Source organism: Hyla sarda, chromosome 1, assembly GCF_029499605.1.
Source record: "Hyla sarda isolate aHylSar1 chromosome 1, aHylSar1.hap1, whole genome shotgun sequence".
Taxonomy (NCBI): Eukaryota; Metazoa; Chordata; class Amphibia; order Anura; family Hylidae; genus Hyla; species Hyla sarda.
The window spans coordinates 499,276,703-499,299,348 of record NC_079189.1 but is presented as its reverse complement, the minus strand read 5'-3'; the positions used below and the strand labels follow the sequence as shown (position 1 = coordinate 499,299,348).

General features: G+C 41.4%; 1 protein-coding gene across 1 annotated transcript in view; it reads left to right on the top strand.

Annotated features, from left to right (window-relative positions):
• The window catches only part of CAMK4 (calcium/calmodulin dependent protein kinase IV), a 261,206-nt gene that overhangs the window by 141,092 nt on the left and 97,468 nt on the right, over nucleotides 1–22,646 (top strand). Inside the window, exons 2-3 of the mRNA XM_056537474.1 lie at nucleotides 4,203–4,281; nucleotides 21,276–21,338. Coding sequence (XP_056393449.1) covers nucleotides 4,203–4,281; nucleotides 21,276–21,338 — 142 coding nt within the window. The remainder of the gene's footprint in view (nucleotides 1–4,202; nucleotides 4,282–21,275; nucleotides 21,339–22,646) is intronic.

Below are 22,646 nucleotides of genomic sequence, written 5' to 3'. Positions count from 1 at the left end.
AGAAACCTCTCCACCCTCCCATAGGCATGAATGGAGGGGCGTGGCGTGATGTTTTTCTGACATATATCTAAGTGTCTAGTGGTATCTTGACTTATTTATTTGATTAATATAACACGACATATCAAAGGTATTAACATTTTATTGTCTATTTCTTTGCAATTTAAAAAAAAATATAGTATGATAAATCTTCTAAAGTATGCGTTATCCAGTTTTTTTTATATGTTTAGAAATACTGGAAAATCTTTAACATTATCCTTCTAAATACTTATCATTTACATATCAGTTTCCATCTATACATATATTTATTACAATGCAGAAAAAGTACTCTTTAAATTGGCACTGTCGTTTGCAAAAACCTTTTTTATAATATTTACAATAAATATGTATATTTTTAATACACTGCCTGTGTGTCTCTGTAAGGAGATGAAATACAGGAAATTTTGGTGGGACAAGTAGGGCTCCTGGCTGCCTGCTGTGTAAGCCGGGTGCAGTGGCGTTGCTAGGGTTGGTGTCACCCGGTGCGGTAGAAAATGGTGTCACCCCCATACCTACCCCCCCCCCCCTCAGTAAGTTTTTAGCCTGTTGTGACGGACACCACTGTTGTAGCGCATTGTGAGAAATTCCAGTATAATAATCAGATATACCAGTTGCCACAGAATGGGAAAGTGTTAAAGAAGTTTTCACCATTGAAATATACAGCTCCCAGAATTACTTAAAGGGGTACTCCACTGGAAAACATTTACTTTTATATCAACTGGTGCCAGAAAGTTAAACAGATTTTTAAATTGCTTCTATTTAAAATCTTAATACTTACAGTACTTATAAGCTGGTGTATGCTCCACAGGAAGTTGTGTAGTTCTTTCCAGTCTGACCACAGTGCTATTTGCTGACACCTCTGTCCATGTCAGGAACTGTCCAGAGCAGGATAGGTTTGCTATGGGGATTTGCTCCTACTATGGACAGTTCTTGACATGGACAGAGGTGTCAGCACAGAGCACTGTGGTCAGACAGAAAATAAATTAAAAAGGAAAATAACTTCCTGTGAATCGCTTATACAGCAGCTAATAAGCACTGGAAGGATTAAGATTTTTAAATAGAAGTAATTTACAAATCTGTTTAACTTTGTAGCACCAGCTGATTAAAAAAAATGTTTTCCAGTAGAGTACCCCTTTGAGCAGTGGTGAGGTTATGTTGGGAGTTGTAGTTTCACTGACCATAACTGTAGAACTGACAAGTGACTACAGCTCTGATGTAGAGAGGAGAATGTACAATGGTATCAGTGACTACAGGTGACATCTTCTCTATAGTGAGGAGAATACACAATGATATCTGACTACAGGTGACGTCTTCTCTATAGTGAGGAGAATACACAATGACATCAGTGACTACAGGTGACGTCTTCTCTATAGTGAGGAGAATACACAATGATATCAGTGATTACAGGTGACGTCTTCTCTATAGTGAGGAGAATACACAATGATATCAGTGATTACAGGTGACGTCTTCTCTATAGTGAGGAGAATACACAATGATATCAGTGACTACAGGTGACGTCTTCTCTATAGTGAGGAGAATGTACAATGATATCAGTGATTACAGGTGACGTCTTATCTATAGTGAGGAGAATACACTGATATCAGTGACTACAGGTGACGTCTTCTCTATAGTGAGGAGAATGTACAATGATATCAGTGATTACAGGTGACGTCTTATCTATAGTGAGGAGAATACACAATGATATCAGTGACTACAGGTGACGTCTTCTCTATAGTGAGGAGAATACACAATGATATTAGTGACTACAGGTGACGTCTTCTCTATAGTCTTCCCTTATCTAATTCAGATGGTACATACCGCCAGGACTTGATCCAGCTAAAACTTCTCTCTGCAGAATGTGACGCCCAGACGTCTCCTCACTATGTCAGTGCATTCTCATCCTCTATATGAAAACAATTATTATTATAAACCTGCCAGACACTGTATCCTCTAAATAGAATACTACTATACACTATACTCTTTGATTATAAACCTTCCATACACCATACCCACTGAATATAATACTACCACACACTGTACATTCTGAATATAATACCAACACATACTGTACCCTCTGAATATAAATCTGCCACATACTGTACCCCTGAATATAATACCGCCACACACTGTACCCACTGAATATAATACTACCACATACTGTACCCTCTGAATATAATACTACCACAAACTGCGCCCTCTGAATATAAATCTGCCACATACTGTACCCTCTGAATATAAATCTGCCACATACTGGACCCCTGAATATAAATCTGCCACATACTGTACCCCTGAATATAAATCTTCCACATACTGTACCCCTGAATATAAATCTGCCACATACTGTACCCCTGAATATAATACCGCCACATACTGTACCCTCTGAATATAATACTACCACCCACTGCGCCCTCTGAATATAATACTTAGAGATGAGCAAACTACAGTAAATTCAACTCGTCACAAACTTCTCTGCTCGGCAGTTGATAACTTTTCCAGCATAAATTAGTTCAGCTTTAAGGTGCTCCCGTGGGCTGGAAAAGGTGGATACAGTCCTAGGAGACTCTTTCCTAGGATTGTATCCACCTTTTCCAGCCCACCGGAGCACCTGAAGGCTGAACTAATTTACGCAGGATAAGTTATCAACTGCCGAGCCGAGAAGTTTGTGACGAATCGAATTTACTGTAAGTTCGCTCATCTCTAATAATACTACCACAAACTGCACCCTCTGAATATAATACTACCACAAACTGCGCCCTCTGAATATAACGTTGTCATACAGTGCACCCTCTGAATATAATACCACAACCGCAGTAACACCCCTCAACATCCGTTAGCTGATGCTATTACGACGGGAGGGGGGTATTGGTGGTGTTGCTAGTGGATGATGGGGGTGCTACTACTCGGGGGGTGTTGCTGGAGGATGATGAGGGTGCTACTAGCCATCCCCCCTGGCAGTATCACCCCATCATCCATTGGCAGGATCATCCTCCTGGCAGGAGCACCGCCATCATCCACCATCAGGATCTGCTGATGGAGGTGCTGCTGGGGGGGGGGGGGTTGCTGGTGGATGATGAGGGTGCTACTGCCAGGGGGGGAGCATTAGGTAGGCAGCAGTTCCCCCACATTAGGTAGGTCGCAGTTTCCCCACATTAGGTAGCATCTATTCCCCACATTAGGCAGCATAGATTCCCCACATTTGGTACCAGTTCCCCCACACTAGGTAGGTACCAGTTACCCCACATTAGGTAGCAATTTCCCCACATTAGGTAGCACAGATTCCCCACATTAGGTAGCAATTTCCCCACATTAGGTAGCACAGATTCCCCACATAAGGTAGCATAGACTCCCCACATAAGGTAGCATAGACTACCCACATAAGGTAGTAGTTTCCCCACATTAGGCCGCAGGTTCCCTTGCAGGTTCCCCACAATGGGTCAAAGTCTCCCCACAATAGATTGCTGGTTATACCCCCCCCACACACACACACACACACACACACAAAAAACAAAACATACAACACAGAGAGACACACACACACAAACACACACACAGTCAGAGAGACACACACTCACAGACACACACACACACAGTCACACACACACAGAGTCACACAGTCACACACACACACAGAGTCACACACACAGTCACATACACACAGTCACATACACACACACAGGGGGGGGATGTGCTGACGGATGGGAGGCCGGTCGGGCACAGATGGGGGGGGGGGGGCTACGGAGCGTCTTGGTGTCACCCCATTAGGTTGGTGTCACCCGGTGCGGGCCGCACCCCCCGCACCCGGGTCGCAACTCCACTGGCCGGGTGCATGTCACAGAGCCTCAGTGCACAGAGTAGCCAGTTGTCAACTCTAAAGGAGTAAGGGAGTAAGTTTACAAATGAAAGGTAATGACAAGCAAGGGAACACCCCTACTCCTCAGTGAACTGCATGCAGTGTGAGCAACATAAACAAGGGAATAAGGAGCCATATAAGACTGAAAACCAGAAGCTTTGACATTTTTTTTTTTTAAATCTTCTCACAGGTACACTTAATGTTCAAGAATATGTACACAAATGATCAGTCTTCACCTTAACAACTGAGTGAACTAGCATGTAATCTGTTATCTCTGTATAACTACTTATAGTAGCTCACCATTCTTTTCCTTTAGGGGTGCAACATCGGTTGTGTACAGATGCAGGCAAAAAGGAACTCAGAAGCCTTACGCAGTCAAAATGTTGAAGAAAACTGTAAGTTTCTATATTATTATTTTTTTAATTATCCATGATATCATGGCACATTATCATGATCAATATCTGTTACAGAATGTGGTTGGGGTTTTACCCAACAAAATCTTATATGACACAGATCACTCTCTAAGACAAAACATATATTATTTTAAAGGAAAACCAAGTGCTTGAATGACTTTCTTTCATTTTGTAAAGAGCTAAATTTTCATTGAAGACTACAGACGTGGACAGACTTGTTGGTACCTTTCCGTTAAAGACCGAAAAACCAACAATGGTTCCTAAAATAAATAAATGAATAGAAACTTACTAACATTTCCTACAATGGTCCCCTGAGTATTTTGTTGCACAACCTTTTGAGGCAATCCAGCTATTTCTGTAACTCTCAATGAGACTTCTGCACTTGTCTCTGGGTATCTTGGTCCACTCCTCTTACTGCTCCTACTGTCTCAAGTGTGAAGGTGTCTTCTCCTGATGTTTAACCTCCTTCCACATATGTTCAATAGGATTAAAGGGGTTATCCAGGAAAAAACTTTTTTTTATATATCAACTGGCTCCAGAAAGTTAAACAGATTTGTAAATTACTTCTATTAAAAAAATCTTAATCCTTTCAGTACTTATGGACTTCTGAAGTTAAGGTTGTTCTTTTCTGTCTAAGTGCTCTCTGATGACATGTGTCTCGGGAACCGCCCAGTTTAGAAGCAAATCCCCATAGCAAACCTCTTCTAAACTGGGTGCTTTCCGAGACACATGTCATCAGAGAGCACTTAGACAGAAAAGAAAAACCTTAACTTCAGAAGCTCATAAGTATTGAAAGGATTAAGATTTTTTAATAGAAGTAATTTACAAATTTGTTCAACTTTCTGGAGCCAGTTGATATATAAAAAACGTTTTTTTCTGGATAACCCCTTTAAAATCAGGACTCATAGACGGTCACTTCAGAATAATCCAATGTTTTACTCTAAGGTATTCTTGGGTGTTTTAGCTGTGTGTAGCACACAACATGATACCAAGCAACACAGTGACTACCTTTCCCCCTTCTCACTAGGCAGACGGACTGATGACAAGGTTTTCAAAATGATTCTGTTGAAACTCAATTTGAAAGCTATGTTTAATTTTCATCAGTTCATTTTGAGTAAATTTTTATAATTAATTTTGTTAGTTTTAGTATTAACCCCTTCCCTCTTTGGTAATTTTTCATTTTTGCACTTTTGTTTTTTCCTCCCTAATTAAAAAATCATAACCCTTTCTATTTTGCACATAAAAATCCATATGATTGCTTATTTTTAGCGCCACCAATTCTACTTTGTAATGACATTATTCATTTTACCCAGAAATCTACAGCAAAACGGGAAAAAAAATAATTGTGCGAGAAAATGGAAGAAAAAAATGCCATTTTGTAAATTGTGGGGGCTTCCGTTTCTACGCAGAACATTTTTCTGTAAAAATTACACCTTATCTTTATTCTGTAGGTCCATACGATAAAAATGATACCCTACTTATATAGGTTTAATTTAGGGTTAACACAGTAGTAATTTAAAAACCCTGCCGGGAGCCCTGATTGGCTCCTTAGTGCCGGCCATTCAGGGCTTCCTGCAGGGGATTTAAAAATGATGTTTAAACAGTATATACATCGCAGTAGTAGTACAAACACTAATGTAGCCTCCCCAGCCGACGGCAGACTCCAGCAGCCGGGGAACTATTACTCCCATCATGGAAACCAGCCTGTTCCATGATGGGAATAGTAGTAGTCCCTCAGCACTGCAGGAGTCTGCTCAGAAGTAAGTCAGTTGCTAAGGATGCTGCACAGCAAGGAATAGACATGTGCACAACAAGTAAGAAGATAGGTGCTGCGGAGTCCGTTCTGAACAGCTATTGGCTGATCATTAGCCAATGACTGCCACAACTGATGAATCAGTAAAAAATAAATAAAAAATGTGCGAATGTGATTAACATATTCAGGAGGGGCAGGGCAGAGCGGCAGCTGGGAGGAGGTGCAGCAGAAATCATCACAGCTGAGTAGGTGACGTGGCGCTCACAACATGGCCGACAACACTGAGTGAAAAATGTGAGCACCAGTCACAGGAAGCCAGTAACCAACAGTATCTTCCGGGAAGATTTTAAAATTACTACAAAAGAACACCAGACAAGAAAAAGAAACCAGGCACAGAACTGGTGAGCTAAATATAATGATTTGCACCATATAACTATAAAAAAGAACCACAGGACAAACCCTTTAAGACTTTTTGCTTTATGAAAAGAAGCTGTGTGAGATGATGAAATGGATAGGGGACTTTGCTTTAGAATTTCTATAAGGTTTTATAATGACACTGATAAGAATGACCACTGTATTTAGAGCATAGTGGGATTGTTTTTTCACCTTTCAGTTTGTTTAAGATTATACATAAAGTTTAGTAGTTTTGTAAATAAAATACTTAGGTTTCGCTGATCCTGAGCCATGGCCTGTATTATCCTCCAGAGCTGTATCCACTGTTGTGCTTGTTGCTATTGGAAACAATCAACAAACCTGTTACCGGCTCATCCAGAACAGCTTAGCTGAACTAATACAATTCTAAGGGGAAACATTTTCCTACATTAGATTCCAAACAGAGCCTGGAATATAGATGATGCCACTAGAACAAGCTATGTGTAGATACAGAGCAATGAAAACCTAGAAGATTTAGGCTCTGAAGCCTCCAGAATTGTTTAATGAAACACCTGATTATAACGTAAATTGTAACAAAGTAACTAAATATCGTAGGCAACTTATTTTTATAACTGTAAAATCGTTTTAAAAGGTAAACATACCATATGTCTTGCTTAGGTAAAAATTATTTAGCAATTTTCTTTTGTTTCTGCAACAATCCATGTTTCCCAGGGGCATGATTCCCTTTGCCTAAATTTTGGTTTTCATCTTTTTATGGCTCCTAATTACCTTGTTTATATTGCTAACACTGCATTCAGGAGGAGGGGGCATTCCCTTGCATGCCCTCACATTGTATGTGGTAACTTACTCACTCACTCATCCAGAGCTGACAACTGGCTGTCCTGTGCACTGAGGCTCTGGGAAACGCCCCCAGCTCACATAGCAGGCTGATTGACAAGCCAGGATCACTCTTCCAGTATTTTGTCTCAGCACAGCTGCCAAGACACACGGGCAATAGCTGCAGGGACAAGTGCTAAGGGAGGGAACTCTAGTGCTAAGATATATGGAGCATTTTGTCACCCCCCAAAAAATTTTATATTACAAATATACATACAATGTTATTTTCTACATTATATAAAAATTGTGTGTCAAGGGCCCATTTAAAAATCTACATCGGTAAAATCAATATCAGCATAACTAAGATACATTTTAGAGTTCACCTGCGAATATTTTATTATTATATTATATGTTTATGATATTATTATATGTCAATTCTAATACACCAAAATAACTGAGGTTTCTGAATGAAAGATGTGCATATACTCATGCGTGCAAACTAAAGCTTTTACATTTCCCATGTCCACTTTCTCATTCCACTAGAAATTATTTTGCATTGTCTTTTTAAAAGTTTAGTTTTCTGATTGATATTTAAAAGGAAAAGCAAATTCAAAAGAGCAATTCTATCTTAAGTATTTGTTAAAGGCACACTGGTTGAGAACATTGCTCTAGTCCCTCAAATGCAAGAATTCAAGGTGCTCTGTAGTGTACACTATAGAACATGAAGTACATAGGAAGAGGAATTTATTAATCCCCCCCCCCCCCCCCCTATGCTAGAGTGTACACAGGAACAGGAAGTCCATTACAGGATGTGCACTAGACAGGAAGTTAGGCAGAGGAGAGAACAGAGCAGGCAATCTTTTTATCAGAATGCATGAAAGACCACATATTGGTAGTACAATGACTTTTCCAATATATATATATATATATATATATATATATATATATATATATATATATATATATATGTGTATGTATGTATATATATATATATATATATATATATATATATATGTAAGTTTTATTAGAGTTGAAATAATTGAAAAACCACTTGAAGTCACCCTTTTAGGTCTACCTGCAGTTCCTTGGGGAAAGTTATAGTTGTTGTAAAATCTTAAGATTACCATAGGACCAGACTGTAAATGGAACTTGGGTCAATGCTGACCCATGCCGTAAAAGTAGGCAACAGTAAAACACATTTAATTTCAAATGCTTAACCAAATCTATAGACACACAAACACTTCTAAGCTACTTTAGTGTAAAAAGTATCTAGGTTATGAATTATACATTCAAAAGCAGCATGCAGAAAGACTAATGTTGTCGTTTTAGCTGAGGCAGAAAAGGCTTTGTAGGAGTTGGAATGTATGTGATAAAATATAATGAAGTGCTTAGTTCAGAACATGGTGGGCTGAGTAACATAGGGCATCCTGTGGATATCTGCATTTATTTTGTGAGTGTGCTGTTCATAAGTTTGCCCTAGATTCATGGGTAGCGGATGTAATGAGATCTGCAGTTGTGTCATTTAAGGTTCAATTACAAAACAGCGAGTGCTCTTTTCTTTCTGTATCCTAAATGAATAGCCGGTAATAACCTTAGTACAAGCATACCTACCTTGTAAATGTCCTTGTCCTGATAATGAAGCCCAAAGAGTGGGGCTCGATAATAAGGAAATATGGATAGGTGGCCATAGTCAGAAAATTAAATAGAGTCCAGGACCACCGCTAAATGGGTCCTGAGAAATCAAATTTAGACAAGGGCTACACATAGGTGACGAAAGTGATTGGGGTTGCTGTGTAGCCCTTATAAAGGTTGAGAATTTTAACAGCAAGTAAATAGCAAAGTGTCTTATAATAACATAGGGGACATAAATATTAAAAGTTTAGGTGGTGACAGGTACTCTTTAACCCCTTAACGACGAAGGATGTATATTTACGTCCTCCGCCGGCTCCCGCGATATGCCGTGGGGTCACATATCGGGTTGTTCCCGGCGGCCATTAATGGCTGGGACCCACGGCTAATACAGGACATCACCGATCACGGTGATGCCCTGTATTAACCCTTCAGGTGCGGCGATCAAAGCTGACCACCGTGTCTGAAGCGAAAGTGAAAGTATCCCGGCTGCTCAGTCGGGCTGTTCGGGACCGCTGCAGTGGAATCGCGGCATCCCGAACAGCTTAGAGGACACCGGGAGGGCCCTTACCTGCCTCCTCAGTGTCCGATCGGGGAATGACTGCTCCGTGCCTGAGATCCAGGCAGGAGCAGTCAAGCGCCGATAGCACTGATCACAGGCGTGTTAATACACGCCAGTGATCTGTGTAAAAGATCAGTGTGTGCAGTGTTATAGGTCCCTAGGGGAGCTATAACACTGAAAAAAAAAAAAGTAAAAAAAAAGTGTTAATAAAGATAATTTAACCCCTTTCCTAATAAAAGTTTGAATCACCCCCCTTTTCCCATAAAAAAAATAAAACAGTGTAAATAAAAATAAACATATGTGGTATCACCGCGTGCGTAAATGTCCGAACTATAAAAATATATTGTTAATTAAACCGCACGGTCAATGGTGTACACGTAAAAAAAATCCAAAGTCCAAAAAAGCATATTTTTGTCACTTTTTATACCATTAAAAAATGAATAAAAAGTGATCAAAAAGTCAGATCAAAACAAAAATGGTAGAGATAAAAACTTCAGATCACGGCGCAAAAAATTTGCCCTCATACCGCCCTGTACGTGAAAAAATTAAAAAGTTATAGGGGTCAGAAGATGACGTTTTTAAACGTATACATTTTCCTACATGTAGTTGTGATTTTTTCCAGAAGTACAACAAAATCAAACCTATATCAGTAGGGTATCATTTTAACCATATAGACCTACAGAATAATGATAAGGTGTCATTTTTACCGAAATATGCACTGCGTAGAAACGGAAGCCCCCAAAAGTTACAAAATGGCGTTTTTCTTCGATTTTGTCGCACAATTATTTATTTTTCCATTTTGCTGTGGATTTTTGGGTAAGATTACTAATGTCACTGCAAAGAAGAATTGGTGATGCAAAAAATAAGCCATAATATGGATTTTTAGGTAGAAAATTGAAAGGGTTATGATTTTTAAAATGTAAGGAGGAAAAAACGAAAATTGAGAAACTGAAAAACCCTGCGTCCTTAAGGGGTTAAAGGGTTCTTGTCTGTTAAAAAAATAATTCTGACATGTCATAGATAAAAGTACCCTTTAATCATACCTGTGTTTCACTCATACTGCTAGAATAACAGAGAAAAAAAAAGTTTTATGGACTATGGGGGAGATTAATCAAAACTTGTGCAGGGGAAAAGTCGACCAGTTGCCCATAGCAACCAATCATTTTTGAAAAGCCCTCTGAAAAATAAAAGAAGCAATGTGATTGGTTGCTATGAGTATCTGGTCAACTTTTGCTCAGCACAGGTCTTGATGAATTTCCCCCCTGTGCTGAGAAAAAGTTGACCAGTTGTCCATAGCAACCAATCACATTGCTTCTTTTATTATTTCTGATGAGTTGGCAAGTGTCTGCTGGGTGTTCATGAACCAAAGTTTTTTCTTGACTATTAAGCTGCAAATCCCACCTAACTGCTCCCCCTGCTATTAAAGGGGTTATCCACCACAAGGTGATTTTAGTACGTACCTGCCAGACAGTAATGGACATGCTTAGGAAGGATCTGCGCTTGTCTTGGGGCTAAATGGCTATGATGTGAGATTACTGGCTATTTCCTGTTGGAGTTCATTCCCTCAAACGACAAATCCCATAATTCCTTGTTTGTAAGTGTGAGGTCACTTTCCTCTGTCCTACACATCAGCCACCCCACCATTGAAACACAACTGTGATCCCTTCAATGCAATAGGCCAGTGTTTTCTGACCAGGGTGCTACCAGCTGTTGCGAAACTACAATGATTTTCCACGCACCCAGCGGTCACTCTACCCATTGAAGAAAAGACAGGCTCCCTCTGATCACCTGACTAGAGATGTAATGTCTCAGGCCACACTGCATCCTGGAGAAACCTGAGATCATTTTGTATGCTGTTAAAAATAAACCTTGGGGCAAAAATCACAGAAGAATTGTGAGACCACCATCAACCACAGGTACAGACACTATATTATGAACTATACTAACTTTACAGCCCCTATAGCATAGGATAAATAAAATCCTGCAATACCCTTTAAATGACCTTTCTAGAAGGCTCCTGCCGGTTAGGACGTAGTAAGGCACCATTAGTAGCTTTGGCAGAATTAAAATTCTTATTTGAAAGTCAAAATTGATAACGTCTACTCAGTAACAAGGCAATACTTAATCATGGCTACCTGGCTTCTTGGTTGCAGACCATCCACAATCCCACCCTATGCTTTTGATTGACACCTACAGTGATCTCTTGCCGGTCAGTCATTAGCAGAGGGCTGGGGTTGGGTAATATCTGCAGGTGCTAGCAGAAAAAAACTGCTTTCAAAATTCTGGTTGTAACTGCTGATCATTTCCCATTAGTATTCTTCTATAACTAATAACAACACACAAACTCTGCACCAACCTCCAGTGAAAGAGTAATCTACTCTAGATTAAAGAAAACCCCTGAATGGAACATCATGCAGCAGCTACATAGCTATAGCTATGGTCTCCTGCAAGGTCTCCTGACATGTGCTGAGTAACATAGGGCATTCTGTGGGCATCTGCATTTATTTTGTAAGTGTGCTGTTCATAAATTTGCCCTGGACCAGAAGGGAGACCCCTAGTGGCCAGATTTATAAGGCCATGAAAGTGACATAAAAATATATTTTTTTTTACAGGAAGTAAATAACAAATCTTATTTATTTTAGCTGCTGTATCATATGCAAAAAAAATATTTTAATGACAGTGCCCATTTAAGTTTTATGAATGTCAGGTGCTAGTTATGGGAGTTCCTGTTACTGATGGGTGCCTCAGGAGAACTTTGCTATTATTGCATACACAACCTATTGCGCAATAGCCAAAAAGGGGGTGTATGTGCATAACACACTATGTATCACTAGGCTAATAGTATCCCATACTAAAATACCATGTTGCTCATAGTAACTAAAAAACACACACACAAAAACCTACAAAAAATCTTACAAGGAACTTTAAATGTAATGTGAGAGTATAAATTTTATTAGTTGAAAAAAACACTAAAAACATTGCAATGCATAAAGTTGGATGAACACAGCAACTAAAAAAGGGCACTCTGGTGGTAATCCTGGTCTAACAATACAATGTTAAAAAAATTAATGACTAAAGCAATGGTGTGCATAAGGCAAACACAGGGCCATTTGAAGGAATTTGGGGGCCCCAAGCAACATAGACATGGAGCCCCCCCCCCTCCCCACCTTACGCATGCAAAGCCTACAGGAACCACAGCATAGCCATACAGTTTAAGTTCCCCCTCCCTATTTTCTTCTTACTCCTTTCCACCCTTCCTGTGTCCTTCTTCTTACTACTCCCACCCTCCCTATGTTCTTCTTACTACTCCCCCCTCCCCCTCCCTATGTTCTTCTTACTACTCCCCCTACCCCTCCCTTTGTTCTTCTTACTGCTCCCCACCCTCCCTGTGTCCTTCTTCTTACTGCTCCCCCCTCCCTATGTTCTTCTTACTACCCCCCCCCCCTGCTCCTATGTTTTTTTCCTCTCCCTACCCTACCTATGTTCTCAGTTACCTCCTCTGGCTCCTTCCCCGGACCCTGTAGCGTGGCCGAGCTCCTCTACCTCCTGGCTGTCACTCAGGTACCACGTGGTACAGGAGATTAATTTTCCCGTTCCCGTCTCGACTGAAAGGAAGTGAGCACTGAGTGTACACTTCCTGTCAGTCCAGCCGGGAACAGGAACCTGAATCTCCTGTTCCTCTACCGCGCGGTACCCTGCCAGGAGGAAGAGGAGCTCGGCCACGCTACAGGGAAGGGGAGGAACTCGGGAGGTGACCAGGAGTGCTGCAGCCACCTGAAGCTCTCTATAGAGCGCTCAGGCAGCTGCAGGCTTATAGGAAGCACAACAAGCACCAGCTCTGCTTGGGGCCCAGGGCCAGCTCGGGGCCCTAAGCAATTGCTTGGTTTGCCTGTCCTTTAGCGGCAGGCCTGAGCAAACACCATACAACTTAGTTGCATAGAAGGTGCATTAGTACACAGCTGCAAAAAGCAAACTTCAGGGGGGAAGGTTATCTTACCGAAACATATGTAAGGACTAGAGTTCCTGTGGCTCCCTGGCAGATTGCCACTTTGTTGGTTTGCACTAAAAAGCTGTATTTAAATATTTTCACTTGCACTTTTTATCTATAGAGCTTGCTCATTGCTAATGCACCGTCTATACAAGTATTATTTGGAAACTGTTTCACTGCACTCAGGAAGTACCGTATTTTTCGCCCTATAGGACGCACCGGCGTATAAGATGCACCCAATTTTTAGGGGCAAAATCTAAAAAAATAAAGATTTTGAACCCAATAGTGGTCTTCAACCTGCGGACCTCCAGATGTTGCAAAACTACAGCCGTTGGCTGTCCGGGCATGCTGGGAGTTGTAGTTTTGCAACATCTGGAGGTCCACAGATTGAAGACCACTGCATAGGAGGTAATACTCACGTGTCCCCGCCGCTCCGGACCCGTCACCGCTGCCCTGGATGTCGCTCCATCGCTGTCGCCGTGTCCCCTTCGCTCTAAAACGTCTCTGCTTCCGTCCGGGTATCCTCGCTCTCCGTCGCCGCCATCACGTCGTTACGCACGCCGACGCACGTACGCGACGACGTGATGATGAGGAAGGAGAGCGCCGGCCACACAGGGGATCCCTGAACGGAGAAGACACCGAGGAGGCAGGTAAGGTCCCTCCCGGTGTCCTGTAAGCACTAACCCGGCTGTTCAGTCGGGCTGTTCGGGACCGCCGCGGTGAAATCGTGGCGGTCCCGAACAGCCCGACTGAACAGCCGGGTTAGTGTCACTTTCCCTCCAGACGCGGCGGTCAGCTTTGATCGCCGCGTCTGAAGGGTTAATACAGGGCATCACCGCGATCGGTGATGTCCTGTATTAGCCGCGGGTCCCAGCCGTTGATGGCCGCAGGGACCGCCGCGATAGGGGTGTATTCGCCATATAAGACGCACCGACTTTTTCCCCCCAGTTTTGGGGAAGAAAAAGTGCGTCTTATACGGCGAAAAATACGGTAATGCTACACAACTACTGCAGTTTGGAGTAAGGGTGTATTTTTATTTATATTAAAAATTGACTACAGACATGGGAAGTTGGCTTATTTTCCTCTGGATAAAACAGCTAGCTGGGAAACAAGATGTGACTGCAGCATCTAGGGACATGATAAAGAGAATTTTGATATTATTTTCTATAGAATAACTATCACAGACTCCATACAAGAAAATGTGATGTTCTTAAATGTACTGTGCAAACTTGAACCACTATTACCAAACTTTTATTAGGTGCAGTATGCATTAAAGGGGTACTCCACTAGCCAGCATTCAGAAGTAAATGTTCTGAATGCTCTTTTCTTGCTGCGGGGGTCGGCCAGGCCCCTTGTGATGTCATGGTCATGCCCCCTCAGTAGGAGGGGGCATGACGGATGGCCAGTGGAGTACCCCTTTAAAATAGTTTAAATAAAGGATAAACAAATCTCAAGTTAGGGCCAAAACAAAGTGTGAAGTGATAAATATGAGTAAAGGATGCCAATCAAATACCACAAAGCATACAAATCACATGGATATATCAAATGTAGCCATCGACCAAAGGTCCCTAAAAACCAACCTCTCTATTCAACACAAACAAAAGTAACCCAGCCTTCAAGGAGTTTCCCCCTACACATTACAGGTGTGGTAGCAGGGCATGAGGGCAGATGCTGTAACCCTATGAACAGATGGCATTAACCCATTGTATTTGTGACGCCAGGGCGTGGTTTAGCCTAAAACCGCCAGAAGGTATACCCTGGATCCTGGGCTAGGCACGGGGGCAATGAAGACTCCCACGCCAAGTTACGGACATTGGTAGCTTTACTGAGGGTAGACAGGTGGTAAAGTCTATACAGTTCAGCCAGGGCCCAAGGAGGTGACCAGTGACGCAGAGACCTTAAGAGCTTGCTGGGAATTCTATTAGGACTGGACAATTGAATGCAGACCATGCTGACTTGACAGATGACAGGGAATGACTTGACTTGACTTATAAAGCTGTGACTTTAGCTTACTTGAATTGATGGTGGCTGCAGGAGTTGACTTTGTGGCCTCCAACACTCTGGGCACACACACTAGGCACGACTGCATTGGACCTCAGCAGGAAGCAAGAGAGAGAGCAGAGGCTCCACCCAGGGCTTTTATGGGGGGAGGCTCTGGGGGGATCCCATTGGTCCCCCTTAAGTCACCTGGTCACTGGTACCTCCTCGGTCACAATCACATGACAACTCACATGGTCTTAAAGTGACAAAGCTTTCTTCACACATTACACAGTATAATACATTATAAACATATTTATTTACATGGGGAACAGATGCAAGGGGGGCCCAGGGGATAATAAAGGGAGGCTGCCTGACAGGGCAGCAAGGGTACCGCGTAACACCTCCCGTACTGGGCCACCACACAGGGTTCTCCAAGAGGGCATAATAATGAAATAATAAGATCACAGGCTCGGCAATGTATCAACAGAGAAGAACTCTGGTAGGGAGGAAATTTAGTACTCTGAAAAGATGTATTAAAATGCCTAACTTTCTTTTAGAAAAGTATTAAAACATGTCCTGGCAGACTATACAAATCAGTACAGCCCCGATTTGTTTCAGAATACCCTTTATCAAAGGCTCTATCGAGCCTTATAAAGGGTAGTCCGAATATATAAAGGGCATTCCGAAATGATTCAGGGGGGTTACTGATTAGTACGTCAGGGCATGTTTTAATACTGTTCCAAATAAAGTAGGACATTTAAATACACCCTTCCAGAGTGCTGGATTTCCTCCCTAGGGGAGCTCTTCCTTGATTCTCATTATATCCTGTAAGATGGCTACAGTATTTCTATACACCTGAGAGGACAATCATAGGAAATGTGAGCATGGAGTGGTTAGCTGTAATCCAAAAACAGCTTACTTACTAGATACAGATAAGCAGCAAAGATACAAAATGTAGTAGACCATAGGTAAAACCCAGGCTCATTTGAGACACTTTTTTGTAACTCCGGTCTATACAGTATGTCAGCAGAAGCACCAAAGAAGAGTATGGCAGCGGAGACCAGATGGTTGGGAAACCAGCAGCGTTGGCAAAGTGGTACGGGTAAGTATACCCACTCCTTGCAACCTAGGCTGGATACTAAAGATCTGTTACAGCCCAGATAACCCCTTTAAATATAGACACTGAGAAACAGATGGGGAGATTGAGTTGCCAAAGAGGATGTTAAACTTGTCCATACTAGTGAGTTTAGATTTTTTCACAAGATAGGAAATGAGAAAGCCGGGCATCAAAGTGACCAAAAAACTAGCAGGGTGATCCAGGAGACAGATAGACAACTGACATTGGAAGAAAGAAATCCCTGGATTAACAGTGGAATTACTACTATTGTCCAATTGTATGTTGGTAAGTGGAGGTTTAAACAGTTCTCAGACCTCTGCAAGGAATACCCTCTGAGCTCTAAGGAACATTTTTCATACATACGCATACAACATTGTCTTAAAAACAGAGAAGGACAAGAGATTAACTGTTCTATGGAGGGAATTAATTTCCTAATGTCTGGAAATCAAAAGGGACTGAAACCCCTTTATACAGTTATGGAAAGCTGCATGACTTTCCAACATATTGGCCCATACCTTGCCTTGGAGCATGAACTGGGGTTCGAGTGGATAAAGGCCCTAAAGTGTACTTGGGGATCCCTGATATCGATTTCCTACATGGAAGCAGCTATCAAACCCAACGTCGTTTTTCTCATATTTATGCAAATAGTTTGGGCGAATGTTTGAGCAATTGTGGAGAAATAGGGACCCTATGGCACATTTTGTGGGCTTGCCCTCATATTACAAGATATTGGAAGACCATAGCAAAATTAATATCAGAAGTTATTGGTCAAACTGTGACTCTGACCCCTAGACTCACTCTTCTGATGATAGGGATTGAAAATGTTTCTGGTACACAAAGAATTCTGTTATGTAAAATCCTTACCATAGCAAAAACAGCATTAACCAAAAATTCTGAGGGGGTTCCATCTATACTAGAAATTCTAAGTTCTATTAACCATACGTATTGGAAGAGGCTATTGCTGTCAGAAAGGGGCAAACGGTATCCTTTTATAAACAGTGGGCTAACTGGATGAGATATTATGAAACTGAATGCTCTGTTAAACTACCTTTGGCCTATGCACAGATATAGATAAAGTATATATTTAACATATATTAACTTTAGGATTAGATATTTTGACCAAGTAGTGGGGGGGGGTACAAGTTTGTAGTTTAGATATAGAGTAATGCATACTATCGTTCTCTTTTTTTCTTTTGTGTTATTTTCTTTTTTCTTTTCTTTTTATTATCCTAATACTGATTACAGAAATTAAGTCAATACAGTGGTCCCTCAACATACGATGGTAATCCGTTCCAAATGGACCATCGTTTGTTGAAACCATCGTATGTTGAGGGATCCGTGCAATGTAAAGTATAGGAGATTGGTCTACAACCTGCGGACCTCCAGATGTTGCAAAACTACAACACCCAGCATCCCCGGACAGCCGTTGGCTGTCCGGGGATGCTGGGAGTTGTAGTTTTGCAACATCTGGAGGTCTGCAGGTTGAAGACCACTGGTATTGGAGGTTATACTCACGTGTTCCCGCCGCTCCGGACCGCCACCGCTCGTCACCGCTGCCCTGGATGTCGCCTTCCATCGCTGTCGCCGCATCCCCGGGGTGTCCCCAACGCTCCGGCAAGGCCTCTGCTTCCCCGGCATCCTCACTCTCCGTCGCCGCCATAAAGTCACTACGCACGCCGCTCCTATTGGCGTGCGCAACGAAGAAGATGGAGAGCGCCGACGATGCAGGGGATCCCGAAGAGGACGTGCCGGAGCCCTGAGGACAGGCAAGTGATCGTCAGCGGACCACACAGGGCACCGTATACGGCTATCCGGTGGCAGCTGAAGCAGTCTGCGCTGCCGGATAGCCGTTTGTGAACTTTTTACACCTCTACTGTTTCTTTTCAGTTCTGTGACTGACAAATTGGTGAAGTGGACTATAAGGTATAATATTTGCTTCCAAACAACTAAAAGGCAAGACTGTTATTTCTTGTGTGGCTATGGATACTTTTACATATATATTTGCAAATCAAAGAAATTACATGGCAACAGCTAGGCTCTTTTTAGATTGTCTTTGTTATGCCAGTTACTAAAATTCGGAGCTGTGCGCTGATACTGTTTCTAAGGAAGTAAATATAATGACATAAAATTTAAAATGGAAAGCAGCTGGAAGTGCCTTAGTAATATAAATGAAGAACATTGCAGCTTAGGAAAAAATCTTTTTTTTGTTCCACATCATTCTTCCTCTGGTTTGTATGATATCCAAGACAATTGTCATTCTGATCTCACAGCAAGCTTGAGACAGCTTATACGATGTACGGTATCTTCCCTCCTTGGGTACTTTAATCATTACACGCTACGCCTTCAGCATTGTGTATTTCTATCTGTTGTATTGTACATTACACAGTGTAAAATCATCAACAAACCTGTCATTATCATTCAGTTATCATTCATGTCTAATTGGACATTAATATGACTTTAAATATTATCGTATTATCCAAAATACCCCCTGATAAAACTATATGGAACACATTGGAATATAAAGAGTACCTCTTGCTTTACCCAGGCACCTGGCTCTATGCGCTGAATCCTTTCAACGTCATTTTCCGCCGCTAAAGCGTGCAGTATACAGAATGGCTGGAGATCCTATAGACTTTCATTGCAAGTATGTGAGACTTCCAGTGGTACTTTAGCAGCAAAGCATGGAGTTTACAGGTACCTGGGCGGAGTGAGAGGTAACCTTTAAAGACGTTTAAAGACTATTGTACAGCTATGCAATTAATGAAATAAATTTTATAAGTCACACAGTGATCATGTGGTTCCTCTATGACAGAGACCTTAAAGGCATTGGCTATTTAACCTCTTAAGGACGCAGCCCTTTTTCATCTTAAGGACTGAGCCCTTTTTTGCAATTCTGACCACCGTCACTTTACGAATTAATAACGCGAAAACACTTTTACCAAATATTCTGATTCTGAGATTGTTTTTTTGTGACATATTCTACTTTATTTTGGGGGTAAATTTTCGGCGTTACTTGCATCCTTTTTTTGTGAAAAATCACAAAATTTCATGAAAATTTTGAAAATTTAGCATTTTTCTTACTTTGAAGCTCTCTACTCATAAGGAATATGGATATTCACAATAAATTTTATTTTTATTCACAAACACAATATGTCCACTTTATGTTGGCATCATAAAATGGACATATTTTTGCTTTTAGAAAAAATTTGAGGGCTTCAAAGTAGAGCAGCAATTTTCAAAAAATTAATGAAATTTGCTGAATCTGAAGGGACAGATGTTACAGAACTTCAACTCCCAGCATGCCTGGGCAGTCCAGGCATGCTGAGAGTTGTAGCTTTGCAACATCTGGAGGGCTACCGTTTGGGCACCACTGTAACAGTGGTCTCCAAACTGTGACCCTCCAGATGTTGCAAAACTACAACTCCCAGCATGCCCAGACAGCCTTTGCCTGTCTGAGCATGCTGGGAGTTGCAGTTTGGCCTTCCTAGTGGTTGCCACAGTAAAGATCACTTTACTTTCACTTTCAATCCCCCCCCCCCCCCCCCCACTGTAGTTTCCCTACCTGACCCAGGATCCAGCAGTCTCCAGCGACGATCGGGCATCTCCAGGCATCCTGCAGGTGCCGGCCTCCATCTTCTTCCCACGATTCCCCCTGTCCTGCTCTGCCATTGGTCAGAATCTGTTCTGACCCATGGCAGGGGATAGGAGAACATCGCAGCTCTGCGACCTCACTCCTAGCCCTCAAGATGATCGGGGCTGTCCCTGACAGCTCCGATCATCGCTATTTTCCAGGTGATCGGGTCACCAGAGACCCGATCAGCCTGGAATAGCAGAAAATTGCATGTCTGAATTGACATGCAATTTTCTGCGATCGCCAACATGGGGGGGTCTCAGGACCCCCCTGGGCGATGTGCCGGGGTGCCTGCTGAATGATTTCAGCAGGCATCCCGATCTGGTCCCCAACCGGCTAGCGGCGGGGACCGGAATTCCCATGGGCCTATGCATATGCCCCACGTCCTTAAGGACTTGGGATGCAGGGCGTTCTGAACAGGTTAAAAAAAAAACTTTTCCTAATTTTCTGGGGTGCCACAGCCGAGATCGCGGAGGTTCCCAGCGGCGCGACCCTCCGCAATCAGACATCTTATACCCTATCCTTTGGATAGGGGATGAGATGTCTAGGGGCAGAGTACCCCTTTAAGTTTGGAAAGGGGGAAAAGTCACTGCCAGACACATATGACAGAGGTTTATCTAAGTTAGAACAAAAGGATTGGGTAGTTAAAATTAATCAGGCCAAATCCCTCTCGACAGCAGATGTCGATGGAGATTCAGAAGGCCCCTGTACATCTTAGATGTTGACGGTCCAGCCTTAGAGTCTGGAACGCTAAGTTCTGCTGGGACTTTGATAATGGGGGTTAACCACTGTTTAACCATCTGTATCAGAGTCTTAAAACCTGTATGACAAAACCTTTGTTTCAAGTAAGGCTTTAAATGGACACTTTTTTTTTTTGCTATGAATATTAATAGCTAAAACACAAGAGAGTAACATATGATTGTATACTGCAATTTAATTACATTACATATGAAATATATACTCACATGTGTACTCATTCAATTAATAACAAATGTATTATATGGAATTGTGAAGTGGTGACTGTCTAAAGATGAATAATTAATATTTTTAATTTTCAGTAATGTTTCTACTTGGTGCATTTATTTTGTTCCTGTCCTTTCTTACCAGGTAGATAAGAAAATTGTAAGAACAGAAATTGGAGTTCTTTTGCGTCTTTCACATCCAAATATTGTAAGTTTGACTTTATTTTTCTGTAACTAAAACCCAGAAGACTATCATTTCCATTAAAGTATATAATAACGACATTTACATTTATCAGAAATAATGTATGTAAATACAATATGTAAATTGAAATTATTAACTGTATAAGCAAAAGTTATAAAACCTTCTTTTATATTGTAATACAAAATTAAGGGGGTTCTCCCCTGAAAAACACACACACACACATATATATATATATATATATATATATATATATATATATATATATATATAAATTTTGTTTTTTATCAAATGGTGCCAGAAAGTTAAACCGATTTGTAAATTACTGCTATTAAAAAATCTTAATCCTTCCTTCGCTTATCAGTTGTTGTATGCTCCACAGAAAGTTCTTTTCTTTTTGAATTTCCTTTCTGTCTGACCAAGTGCTCTCTGCTAACACCTCTGTCCATTTTAGGAACTGTCAAGAGTAGGAACAAATCCCCATAGCAAAACTCTCCTGCTCTGTACAGTTCCTAAAATGGACAGAGGTGTCAGCAGAGAGCACTGTGGTCAGACAGAAAGGAAATTCAAAAAGAAATGAACTTCCTGTGGAACATACAACAGCTGATACAGAAAGTACAGAAAATATTAAGATTTTTTAATAGAAGTAATTTACAAATCTGTTTAATTTCTGGCACCAGTTGATTTAAAAAAAAAAAAAAAAAAAAAGTTGTCCAGGGGAGTACCCCTTTAAGATATAAGGGAACCTATCTGGAACATATCCAGGGCTTTTTTTTCCCTGGCTCCTATTGGATAAAATAATATATTTTCCACCTCTCTGATTGGTTGGTTATGTTCCATTCTCCTTATTGATGATAAAGATCCTTAACATAATAGATCTAGCATACTTATTTACATATAACAGAATATTAAACAAGTTAAAAAGTTGGGATTGTCTGATGCTTAAGCCTTTAGATAGGACCTGCAACTGTATTAAAGACAAAGTATAAGATGGCAAGTTTAATATGTTATTACAATGTGGGCACATTCACACACACCGGATTCGCTGTGAATGTAAAGTTGTAAAACCAACAGTTGCAGATCTTATGTCTCCCCTTTTATTTTTGGCTTTTAAATTGTTAGTAAATATAGTAGTTTGATCCTGCAGTCATGTGCTCTTTATTTCCATCTGCCCTGTTTGCAGTTATAGATACAAAATGACAGGACTACATGTTGAAGTGAATCTGTCATGAGTGTGGACTGCATTAACTTGTTGGTACAGGCGGTTAGTGCGGGTGACACTGATGATAATGATACTTACCTGTCCCCGATCGGTGG